General features: G+C 35.1%; 1 protein-coding gene across 5 annotated transcripts in view; it reads left to right on the top strand.

The window, feature by feature from the left end:
• The window catches only part of USP47 (ubiquitin specific peptidase 47), a 52,665-nt gene that overhangs the window by 19,500 nt on the left and 20,082 nt on the right, over positions 1–13,083 (top strand). For 4 of the 5 annotated variants that reach the window (XM_031614008.2, XM_031614011.2, XM_090140420.1 and 1 more), the window contains 9 exons: positions 484–597; positions 1,649–1,787; positions 3,895–3,991; positions 4,650–4,795; positions 5,613–5,692; positions 6,252–6,401; positions 10,344–10,439; positions 10,528–10,680; positions 12,596–12,763. In XM_031614008.2, the coding sequence (XP_031469868.2) occupies positions 484–597; positions 1,649–1,787; positions 3,895–3,991; positions 4,650–4,795; positions 5,613–5,692; positions 6,252–6,401; positions 10,344–10,439; positions 10,528–10,680; positions 12,596–12,763 (1,143 nt within the window). The remainder of the gene's footprint in view (positions 1–483; positions 598–1,648; positions 1,788–3,894; positions 3,992–4,649; positions 4,796–5,612; positions 5,693–6,251; positions 6,402–10,343; positions 10,440–10,527; positions 10,681–12,595; positions 12,764–13,083) is intronic. The other variant, XM_031614009.2, reaches the window with a different exon arrangement.

Genomic DNA, 13,083 nt, shown 5'->3' with positions numbered 1-13,083 from the left:
CATTATTTCTATGACTTGCTGTAAATTGGTGTTGGTTTTAGTTAATACTACTCTTTGAGATGTGCTTAGAAGACTTTATAAAATTCCTTGAGAAATAGACATAAGCATATTTCAATACACGTTTATGCTTGCTGAACTACATTTTTTTCTTCTAGAAAACAAAACTGTGTGCAGGCTATGTAGGGGTTTTGATGGTTTGATATTCTACAGGAAATTTGTAGACCAATGTCTTTGTCTCCTGAAGAGACCGCCCAACTTCTAAGTATTAAACTGTGTTATAACACTTAGTATTGTTAGTGGGACAGTTTATCGAGCTCTTTCAGTGTTAATGATGAATTAAGTTTTGTTTATACTGGGTAATTGTTATTTATTTTCATTTCATCTTAGTGTGCCAGAAGCTACTTCAAGCAGTGTACTTGGACAAAAACTATTAATTGCATATAAATCTGTTTAAAAAAATAAAGCGCTTTATTTTTTTAACAGACTCCAATAGATCAGAACAGTGACAAAAGTATTCTTGATGCTGGTTTTGAGCCAGGGAAGAAGAACTTTCTGCATTTGACAGATAAAGATGGTGAGCAACCTCATATAATGCAGGTTAGTAAATTCTTAAGGCTTAGTGTTGGGTGGGTATGTTGTGTGCATTGCTCATATAATATTGTTAGAAAATAAAATTGGGATATGTATTTCATATAAACTATACCTCAGGAGACTTCTCAACAGACTTTTAGACTATGCAACACTCCTAGGTTTATCTTGAATTTCCATTAGTAGTGATGAGCAGTGACTTTTTATTCATGCTTGTCGAGCATTAATGTTTTCGTGTGATTAACTTCTTAAGATCATATGATTGATCTATGATACGTTTAGAGAGAAGTCTTAACAATCCATTGTTGTTAATCCCAATCTTAACAATTCCATCATATACTTTATTCTTTTCCTATGATTGTTTGAAAGCAGTGTTAGGCTACTGACGATTCTCAGAAGTTGTAGTCTGGCATCAACAGCAGAGTTAGCTGTTTTCAATTCTGTAATTTATAAAAAGAACTTGATTGGTCAGCGTTGCTACAAACAATTGTCTGCCATAACAAAATATTTGAAATTTGCTGTTGCTCAAAGATATGATGCATTGAAAGATAAACAGTCGTGGTTTGTTTAAATCGTGGATCAGAAAGGCATTGATGTATTAAGATTTGTTACTCAGTTCTTATGTCAACATAAAGCCTACTTAGCCTTTGTAGGCTTGATTATCTGAAAAGGAAAGAAAAGATTAAATATGTGTGAGTCAGAATTGGAGTGTAATTGTGAAAGAATATTGAATTGTACTTTTTTCATTTTAAAAAGTGAAAATCTTGTTGTGGACGTCAGTGCAGTAAACTTGAGAAACAGGAGATAATAAATTGAAAACTTGCTTTGTGGTATGCATTGGAGTACTGTATTTGATCATGTATAGTATTGCAAAGGCTATTTACATCCACTAATGCAAAGAATGCTTTCTCAATGCACCTCAGAGGGCAGAGCATAAGTTACATTAGGAATTGTAGATCTTCTCTATGGTGTTAATTTAAAAATGACATACTAAGATTTTTTTTTAGCTGTGAGAGAAATAATTTGTTTAATTTCTGCATAAAATGTGTTTATGTTTTAGGAGGAGTCAGGTACAACAGAAGACAGTGCCCAGGACAGATTTATAGGTCCTCTTCCAAGAGAGGGCTCTATTAGCTGTACCAGTGACTATGTCAGTCAAAGCTACTCTTACTCTTCAGTCCTGAGCAAGTCGGAGACAGGTATAGTGTTCTCTCTTGTAAATGCTTTGCTGATTTCTGAGTATCATACTTTGAAAGAGCAGCATCTTCAGGATTTTTGAAATAAATTCTACTTTACTAAAAAAAGAAATCACAAAACAAGCCCCCTAAAAAACACTGTGCTCAAATACATTTTGTATTACATTTTTTAGGCTATTCTCATATTTTATGAACAGAAGAGCTGTATCTCAGCTTCTACTTGTGACAATGCAATTCTAATTGCCAGGGATCCTTCTCATTTCACTATTAATCTACTACTTGACTGACTAGTTATGATTACGTTACTGAAAAGTATTCATCCCAAGAAAGCTATGTGTTTTCATTTGCAGCTTATTGAGTACTTGATGATATTTTTCAGACAGCCTGCTCTCAAACTTTTGCATTTCAGTTAACTAAAATGTTTGTCTTGTAAGCCCTCCAGTTCTGGTTTCTTCGCTTCTGCTGTGATTCCCCAAGAGAAGCATTTCTCCCCTGCATGGCATGTCAGCAGTGAGCAGACTCCCTCTTGGAAAGGGAAGCGCAGCTTGGTGCCAGGGAAGATGCTGTGAGGCTGGGCAGGCCCCTTTGCAGCACGGAGAGGGCAGGCCAAGGCACCTGTGCCCAGCTGACAGGTTCTGCCACCTCCCACAACCTGTGCATCACAGCCTTTTGCTCTGTTTGCTTCCTAGCTCTGTTGGCTCATAAAAAATGTTAAAGCAATTCTCAGAAGAGAAAAACAAGAACTGGCTGGAATTTTTCTCAGTGTTTTTATAGTCATAGCTTTGTCATGCTAACAAGCTATGTGCTGTGTCTGAAGATTGATAGGTCTAAATTCTTACAGGCATGAAATACCTGATTGGAATGTCCTTGTTGTGTTTCATACTAGCCTAGATTTTTACTTCATGTTCTTATCAATCTTCTCTACAACCGCTCAGCCTTAATTGGGTTTTTCATAGAAACAGCAGAATGGCTGAGGTGGAAGGGACCTCTGCAGGTCATCTGGTTCAACCCCCTGCTTAAGGCAGGTGTTTTTAATCCTTAGGTGTTGAGCTGTTAATCTGAGTTCTGCAACATACATGGTTGTTTTTGTTTTTTTACTTTTGTATGTGCTACAATGTGTCCACGAAGTTACAGCTCACTAGTGAGACCAACTTCTAATAATATTATTTGTGAGCAGACACAAAGACAGCATTATATTACACCCGTTCTTGTCTGTTCAAGATTTTTTTTCAAACGAGAATGTTTATCTGCCACATTTTTTCCATGTAATAAAACTAAAATGCTGAGTTGTGTAAAGGAATAAAATAGATGTTGCCCAAGTTAGCATCTTCACAGAATGTGTTGGTATGGAGTATCTGCCTTTTTGTTGCTAACATGGAATTGAGATGTATTTAATACTGTTACTAAGAGCTTCAGGTTATAAGTAAGAACATTTCTTTATTACGTTATGCTTCGGTATATGCTTTTTACTTATCAGCTATTAATGTTACACACCGGAAAAAATGCTAATGACAATAATATAAATTTCTTTTCAACTAATAATTGTGCTGGAATTTGGTAGCTGTTTTAGTTAGTGTGGAAAATTATTTTGAAAGATGTATCTACATGGGCACTACATAGGTCTTTGATTTATAGATCAGAGAATTTAATGCAATCCACTGCAGACAAAATTTAATTACAACTAGGATATTCTTTAGTTGACGTATAGGCAATAAGCAAGCTGCTATACAAAATGTTTATTAACAAATTCTAGAGTTTTCTATAAAATATTCAACTTTTAATGTATTTCTAGTTTTACCTATGTCTGTTGGTGGAGTAGACAACATTAAATGTTGCTAGTCATTTTGATACATGATTCATGATGACTGAAATAGCTTTGTGAAATTCAGGGAAATGATCTCTGTTGTGTAAACAGTCTCTTTAATGCTGTCTTTGAAATAAGTAATTGCAATATTCCCCCACTTTTTGTAGTACAGATGAGAACAAATGACAGCAGCTGGATGCAATTCTTAGTGAATTTAATGGTAGAGTTGATTTCTTTTAAAATGTATTTTAATTCCTAGTGATTTGCCATCTTTTTACATTATTTCCGTCTCCTTTGTATTTTTAGGTTACGTGGGTCTGGTAAACCAAGCAATGACTTGCTATCTGAACAGCCTTTTACAAACACTTTTCATGACTCCTGAATTTAGAAATGCATTATATAAGTGAGTATATATGATTCAGACAGATTATTAAAATTATTATAGTAAGTCTGTCACATTTGTTCTGGTATCTTGTGGTAGGAAACCCTTTTGAATGTCTCCTGTTAAAATTGTGTCTTTTGGATATTGAAATGCATCTGAACTTTAATAGCAAACCCTGATGCTTTAGTGGGTAGAGTGATGTAGATAGACAAAGAGTAGGACACATAAAGGGAATGGGGAAATTTTCTGGGGAAGGGGGGAAGATTTCATACTTCAAATCAAACCTGATAGTCTAGTGCAACTTCTCTGCTTAGCACCTTCTGATGTCACTGCCATCCTCCGGTGTGGCATACACAAGCTTTTAAAACAATATGCTGCATCTAGAAAACAGAAAGCTTCATGTGAAGTCATAGGTGCTGCTCGTGTCTGTATTTGTATAGTAAACGGTTTCAAAATTATTTCATTAGTGTGTTTTAGATTTATACACTTAAAGAAAGAGTCATCTTATGTTGCAGAAATGGAAAGTGGTTTTGTTGAAGGAGAATTATTTTTTGCTTTCGTTGAGAAACAGAGCTTCACGTGACCTGACTAAACTGACAGACCTCTTGAAATACTGCTTTGTCTTTTTGAATAATATTTTAACGGTATTTTTAATTGTCAAATACTTTGCTGTGAATAGATGGGAATTTGAGGAATCTGAAGAGGATCCTGTGACAAGTATCCCCTACCAGCTTCAAAGGCTGTTTGTTTTACTGCAGACCAGCAAGAAAAGAGCAATTGAAACAACAGATGTTACACGGAGTTTTGGATGGGATAGTAGTGAGGGTAATTGCAGCTATTAAGTTTGTGTGATTTACTTTAGCTGTTTCCGCTGATCGCGTTCACTGATGTTGGAGAAAAATACCTAAATAATTAAAATTAATGATTAGAATCCACTTCCATTTTATGGAAGCAAAATAGCTTTAGTTGATATTTGGTTGTAGTGTTGTTTTTTTTTTCTAAAGAAATAACATCTGAGTGTTTTAGGCTGTTAAAGAGAAGATTAGTTTTGTAATTAAGGTATCATTCCAGTTCTTAATTGATTTAAACAAGTTGCTCTTAGAAGAAAATTGCATCTATTTTGAATCACTGATGTCAAATGCATGCATTTCAGTTAAGATGAAAATTATGAATTCCATAGAATCAAATAATACTATGAAACTTATCTAGTACAATTTTTCTCCATAATCAGCTGATTTTTCCACAGAGAAATTACACGATACACGTCCTTACATGTAATGGAAGGGTGAATGGGGTGGAGAACAACACCTTTTAGAGTTCTGAGGGATCAGCATGAAATGGGGTTTAATCAGAACCATTTATATTCTGTCTTAAAATAGTGCATGTTAGCACTTCTGTGTACATAGCTAGTTTTGTTAATATACAGAGTTCATGTTTATATGCAAAGACTGTGAGCAAGTTGGTTGCTTGTTTTGCTGACTTAACTTGAGAATTAACTGCCTGTGGGATTGAGTGCTGCCCCAACAGAGATTAGTGTAGTAAATGTGAAAGAGACTTGAAAACAAATTGATTGATAGCTTTAGGAAGCATTCTTGTATTGGGTAGATAACTTCTTATTTTAATTATTTTCAATTTCTAACAGCATGGCAGCAACATGACGTACAGGAGCTTTGTAGAGTTATGTTTGATGCTTTGGAGCAAAAATGGAAGCAAACAGAACAGGTAATTGTATCAATACTGTTCCAGTAATTCAGGGTGTGGTGTTTTTTGTGTTTGTTTTTACACATCCTTGTAAAAAAAAAAAAGCTGATTTTTAAATACAAAATTATTGGCAGACTTCAGAAGTTGCCAATTTTCTCATATGCTATTATTATTTCTTATTGGAGCTACACTACATTTCAGAATGTTGATTTTTTTTTCCTCCAGTTAAAAGTGAAATATTCTGGATTTTGGATATTCCTTATTTGAGGTACAGGAAGTGGTTATGTAACTACTTCAGTCATAACTTTCTCACCAGTGGTATTTTTTAGGTTACTTAGTGAGTTCTTGTAGCTCAAGCTGCAAAGCTTATGTAATGTGGTTTGAGAAGCTGTTTTGAGGCACGTTCTCTGCAGTGGTAGATCAGAGAAACAGGGGAAAACAAGAGTCGGGTTTCCTGCTGGAAAATGACAATCCTTTCTGCAACTATTGCAGTTAATTTAGAAATATACTTTCTTGTAAAATCGAAGAGGAAATATTCTTTTACTTATGTTTAAAGCAGTGTTAAATATCTCTATTTCAGGCCGATCTTATAAATCAGCTGTATCAAGGCAAACTGAAAGACTATGTACGATGTCTAGAATGTGGCTATGAAGGCTGGAGAATCGACACATACCTGGATATTCCTTTGGTCATCCGTCCATATGGCTCCAACCAGGCATTTGCTAGCGTGGTGTGTACTATTATGCTGCCTAATAGTGCATCCATACACATAGAATACATAATGCGACAGTGGTATAATTTGTTACATGGTAAGTATCATCCTAGATACTCCATCTTGGGGTGTTCGTCTTTGTGCAGTGAACCAGCTAGCAAGTTCTAGAAGATTTTTTTTTTTGGCTTATTGGTTTATTTTTTTGTTTTGTTTTTTTTTACCCTTCAATGAGTCCTACTGGTGCATGTATATAAGGGGAGGGGAAATGCAACCTTATTGCCTTCAGGCTGAAGTAATCAGTTATTTTCTTCCTGATTTTCAGCACTTACCCAAAATATTTTTTGAGATTGTTAAGTTTTCTTTGGGCTGTTCTCTTTATTGGCACATCTGCTAAATTTTCATAGCTTTGTTGAAAATCTTAGTAAAAGAACAGAAGATGAACTGAATTTTTAGCTTAATTGCAATGTTGTTGCTATGCTTACTGAAGTTCACTTCTGAAATAAGTGATGACATTGGCAACATTTATATTAGTATATTTGTGGAAACTTTGCTGTTTTTTTCACTGTTCCGTGAAAATAAGTCATTACAAATGGAAATCCACTGTTCTAGCTTAAAATGTCTGTAATATGGATGAAGTTGTGAGAAAGGAAGAATAAATTCAAGTCTTTGGGTAAAGGTTGATTTAAACAATCACATGTTGCATAATTGGCTTACCAGTGTTACATATTATATTTCAAGTATTCTTACCTTTTGTCTTTAGCATGTTGGCATTTTTTAAAGCACTAGTATTTTGTAGTTCTTAACAGCATTCTGTTAAGAACTGTCAGAATCAGGTTAAACTGCTATGTAAGCTCAAGCTGCTCTGTATTTCAAATATCAGTCTTAAGAAGCAGTAAAGATATGAAGGACATTGATCTCACAAAAAGAATTCAATTCAGTAAGATCTTTTGAATTCTTTTTTATAGTACTTTAAACTTCTCAGAAACATCCAGCTTTTTAAAGCTGTGTTTTGAGCTGCAGTTCCAGTGATAGTGATGTTTTATATAGATTGCATCATTTTTCACCTTTTAACACATTTCTGGAAATATTCCATAAAGCATGATTCTTTAATTTCTATTATTTGATTATGAAATTTTTCAGTTCCATTAATGAAAGCTTTACTCCATAATTGCATTCTGCATTTAGCAATACGTTGTATATGTGTCTCCAATTAAAATTAGGTCCCTCAGCAGAAAAAGTCTACAGCAGGATGCTTTTTAAAAAAGACACATTATTTGTCTACTTCTAAAAATGCAGGAAGCTTGAACAAAAAAGGACTTAAATATCAGATTACTTTCAGTAGTATTCAATCAGCCATTATTGGATTTTCTGTACTCCAAGAAAAATAGTTTTAAAGAATTGTTACAGAGTTACATGGTTGCAATTTGTATTGATGCTTCAGTTTTTGAGCTTTTTTTTTTTTAAATTCCTACTCTGATTATATTGATTCTCCTCCCTGCACTTGTCTTACTTATAGCAGATGTGATTTTTAGTTTTGTAGTCTTCAGCAGTGGGGAGATATGGAGGATACTTGCTTTTGGAGAAGGGAAAAATCGCCTGTTTCTAAATGGAATTCTCTGAAGGTAGTATCCTCCATTGATCCATAGATGATGGTGATTTAGTAGGTGTAGGTAAAAGGATATAAGTGAGAAATCAAAAACTTCACACATGCGCTAATAGGGCTTATAGAAGGGAATGTAAAACTTCTTAGACCTTGCTAGTCAGCTCCTGAGGGAACTTGCAGCAGGCGACACAACCCAAGATAGGGGATCTAAGGAGGATACTACCTTCAAAGAACTCTAGTTAGAGGTAAGTGATTTTCCATTACTTTCTAATAAGAGAGAATGGATGTACAAGCTTAAAGTAAGGTTAATCTGTAGAAATGCCACATGAAGTGTATTATCCCACTGTTCGACATTGTGTACTACCAAAAAATGAAGCTGCTTGAAATGTTGTGTTCATCTGTAAATATATGTTACTACTTAAATGAGAAGGATATTAGATTTTTTTTTTATTACCTAAATGAAATAATTTTAAAAACATTTGTCTTTAAGGTCTGCATTTTGAGTTTTTTTTCTGATTCTCTATTCCCAAGTTCATGTCTCATACTACAGTAGGAAAGCTGTAACCTCATTTGGGCACTGAGGTCTTGTCAGTACCTATCTCAAGATTGTTCTTTTTCAGTAACTATCTGCATGGTATAAAAAACCTGAACTGATCTCTTTGACATCAATGGAGATAACAGACAAAATATATAGCTTCTTATTCTAAGTAGGTAAACAAGGGCAACAATTAACACAATTGATTTTGTGGAAAATTGTATGCCTGAATTTGACAGCATTAGTAGACTGAATCTAAAAAAAATTTTTTTTTTTTTTACTCTAAGCCATAAAAATTTTGCAGATGAAAAATATCTGAGAGAGGAGTGGATTCAGTGAGGATCTAGCTGATGTGCTGAAATTGTTACTAGAAAGCAGTGGAAATTCATGGAATCACAGAATGACTTGGATTGGTGTTAAAGACACTCAATTCCAATCTCCCTGTTATGGGCAGGGTTCCTACCCTAGACCCAGCTGCCCAGGGCTCTGTTCAACCTGACCTTGAGCAACTCCAAGGATGGGGCATCCATAACTTATCTGGGCAAAAATGGTTTGATAACTAGCATTGATAACAGCATTCTGGAGATATGGCAAATACAGTTGTAAATGTTTTTAGGGATCATTATCTTTTGTAACTTTTCTACTGAAGGTTTAAGTATAAGTGCTAGAAGATTTTTTTTTTTTTTGAGCAGAGATGAGTTAGAACTACTTTTCTGTGAACTTACTTTGTATGTGGTGTCATGGCCAAACTAAAACTATGAAAGAAAATAAGAATATGGATGATGTGATATTTACTTTTGTTTAATGTCTTAGAAATCTAAGCTAGGTTGGTAAGGTCTTTTATTTTTAGTTGAGTTTATTGGATGTGAAAAAACTACATGAGCTCTAAAAATCTGAGGTGGAAATTAGTAGCTTTTTCTAATAAGCTTTGCTTAATTGTTAGTCATTATGCATCTTCTCATAAAGATTCTACTGCTTCTGTTCACAGATATTAAATAAATGCAAGCAGTATTGTACATTCGTATCAAACTACTAACTACATGATGATGCATTTCTGTGTAGAAAACTGAATTCTAAATACCTATCTTTAGCCACACAAAAATTAATTTGAACTGTTTGTTATGGCATTTTACTATGCTGGAAGTTAAATCTTTAACTGGAGGTAGTCCAGACATTCCTTCCAACCTGTGCTCTCTTGATTCAGTGAAGTACACAAAAAATGAAATAGCCTTTTTTCATACAAATCTATTACTTCATCTCTTGTGGTATCTTTTGAAGTGTATGGATTGGGAATGTTAGAAATGTTTCGTAGTTCTGAGACTTCCTAAGGGTTACCTCTTCAAAGGTAACAGTTACAAAATTGGCAGGCAGGAGGTATTGTGGACTGCACAACGTAGAATTTTTTCACTAGTTTTTTGTAATGACTATTACTAAAAAGACTATTTGCAAATGTATTAATAAATGTCCTAATAGTCAAAACTGATTTTGCTTTAAAGATTACATTGTAGAAAATTGGAAGAGATATAAATGAATAATCTTGAGGAACAGCAATGTTAATCATATAACATTTGAAAAATAGATGGATACTTGTATGGGGAGCTTTAATATTAAAGCACAGCTCACAATATATGTGATAAACTGTGAAACCTCTAAGTCACATAGTGACAGTTAATTCAGTTTTCAAAAATCTGAATTTGTTATTCATATTTTCTGATTTCAGTGATTCATGTAACTTGTTTGTGTTTGTAACTTTATGATAAAGTTATTCATACCTACATTGTAAAAGTTCTTCAAAAATCAGGTAACCTCTTTTTATTATTAGGAAGAAGCATTGCATGCTTTCATTCAGCCTGAGATTCTTGATGGCCCCAATCAATATTTTTGTGAGCGATGTAAGAAGAAATGTGATGCAAGGAAGGTAAGCACTGTCCAGATCATTTGTGAAAATTACTTTTGCTAAAGATTAGTCTTAACAATGGTAGCATAACCTTCTTTGCTTTGTTTAGGGCCTGCGGTTCTTGCATTTTCCGTATCTGTTGACGTTACAACTGAAGAGATTTGACTTTGATTATACCACTATGCACAGAATTAAACTGAACGATCGTATGACTTTTCCTGAGGAGTTAGACATGAGTATCTTCATTGATGTTGAAGATGAGGTAAAGATTTTTGTTTTAGAGAAAAGTAGTCTTCAGTTCTCTTGAAGTTTCTCGTTAAGGAAGTTCAAGGGTTGACTTACTAAAGCCATTTTAGCTGTCATCTACGTAAAATTTTCTTTAGCCGTGGCAATGTATTAATCAGAATTTTTCATATCTGACAGAAGATTTTCCTTATTTTGTAATGGGAGAATGTTCTCTAGTTCCTGCTAGGTTTTCTGTGCTTCCATAAAGAAGCATGTTTCTGGTTTATCCTATTAGGCCCAGCACTGCCAGCCAGTTGTGTGGGGAAATTATCCCACTTTCCTCCACACTGTTGCAGCCTCACCTCAAGTACTGTGTGCGTTTTTGAGTTCCACAGTATAAAAAAAACCCCACAAAACTAGTAGAGAGCATCCAAAGGAAGTTAACAAAGATGATGGAGGATCTAGAGACCAAGACATATGAGAAGCTGATTGAGGTCCCTTCGTTTGCTTAGAGAAGCCCAGATAAATGGAGGCTGAGGGGTAGGCCTCATGGTGGCCTAAAGCTCCTCTCAGGGAGTGGAGGGGCAGCTCTGAGCTCTGCTCTCTGGTGACAGCAATAAGACCCAAGGGAATGGCATGGAGATGCATTGGGGAGGGTCAGTCTGGGTGTTTAGAAAAGACCTTTGATCAGAAAGTGATCAGGCACTGAAACAGGTACCCATGGCTGTGGGCATGGCACTTTACTGCCAGAGTTCAATAAGTGTTTGGACAGTGCTCTAAGATGTCTGGGTTTTGGATGGTCCTGTGTGGAGCCGAGGGTTGGACTCAGTGATCCTTGTCCATCCCTTTCAACTGTGATATTCTATGATATCTTAATGAGTGATTTAAAAATAAGCCTCAAATCTTTACTCTACAAATCCAGAGTGAAATGTTATGTAAGGTGTGAATCTGTTTGGCTTACAAGAGCTAGCATAAAGTTTTGAAACAGAATACTGGAAGATAGTCCAGAAAACATGAATTAATTTCTTCCCTCTGGGGAGAAAAAAATTTACTTCTGTTTTCCTCTAGTTTGGGCCAAAATTTGTCTTGTGCAGTTAGGTTCACCAAGAAGTATTTAGCATGCCTGACAATGAAAACATTGTCACTTGATAGACACTAAAAGGATGCTATCATTTACCCAGGAGTGGACTCCTGTTTGTCATATAAGAGAAATACTGTGTTGGTGTGCAAATGAAAATATTTTGTCTTTGTTTAAAAACAAACAAAAAACCCACCACCAACAAAAAACCTTGCAGTTTACAAGTTTTACCATGTAAACAATTCCATACCTCTCAGAATGTTAACAGGGAACCAGATGAGGATGATTGATTTGGGAGAACTGGCAACTGTTATCAACTGTTAGAAAATCAAATGAATTTTCCAGAATAAAGACAGTCAGGAAATAGCATTTCCTATATTTAATCAATTTGTACTTAATGAACTGCATTTGTATTGTGGGTGACACCTTGCTTGTAAGTTATTAGAAGAGTAATAAGTCTTCTACTGAACTCTGTCCATTGAGTTGGGATGGGAAACATTTGACTGTGAATGAAAATACTTCTGGTTCATCACTTCTAATTAACATTGGCATGTTATAACAGCATTTTCTCTTCTGCTATTAGACTTTAAAGTATTTGAATAAACTTCGTGAATGGAATAGGCTAGTAACTGATGTAAGCTTGCCAAGTAATTACCATTTAGATACATGCAAAACCTGAAAGAAAGTACTGATCTAAAAGGAAGACTAAATACACTCTGACAGAAATAAATCAGTTCTTTGCATTGATTTGCAGATGACTGTAGTGTTTAGTTTTTTCATTATTTTACAGATTTTAATTTGTAATTCTCCAATGTCGTGATGTCTTGTTCCATGTGACTTCAAATGTTGTATAATATTAATGTTTATTTTTAAGAAGTCTCCTCAGACTGAGAGTTGCACTGATAGTGGAGCAGAAAATGAAGGCAGTTGTCACAGTGACCAGATGAGCAATGATTTTTCTAATGATGATGGAGTTGATGAAGGAATCTGCCTCGAAAGCAACAGCGCAGCAGAAAGAATTGCTAAAGTTGGCAGTGAAAAAGTATGTTTCGAAATGTACTGAATCTGGTTGGTATGGATTTGACTTGTTTTGCAGGAACCTATATGATGCTCAGTTTTGGATTTGTGATAAAACAGTGTTGATACCACACCAGTGTTTTAGCTGATGAGAGGTAGCAAGTGATTGCCTTTGTGCCACTTCTGTCTTCTTTCCTTCAGTTACTAAATGGTCATCTCCACCCACAAGTTTTCTTACTTTCACTCTTTGGATTCTTTCCAACATCCCATTCAGGGAGAGCAGACAGTGATTGAGTGATTGCTTAGTTGCTGAATGGGGCCAGTCCAAACAAATGGAAATAATAA

Source organism: Phasianus colchicus, chromosome 5 (assembly GCF_987193195.1).
Source record: "Phasianus colchicus chromosome 5, bPhaCol1.hap1.1, whole genome shotgun sequence".
Lineage (NCBI taxonomy): Eukaryota > Metazoa > Chordata > Aves > Galliformes > Phasianidae > Phasianus > Phasianus colchicus.
The sequence above is the reverse complement of the archived record's forward strand: the minus strand, read 5'-3'. Positions and strand labels throughout refer to the sequence as shown.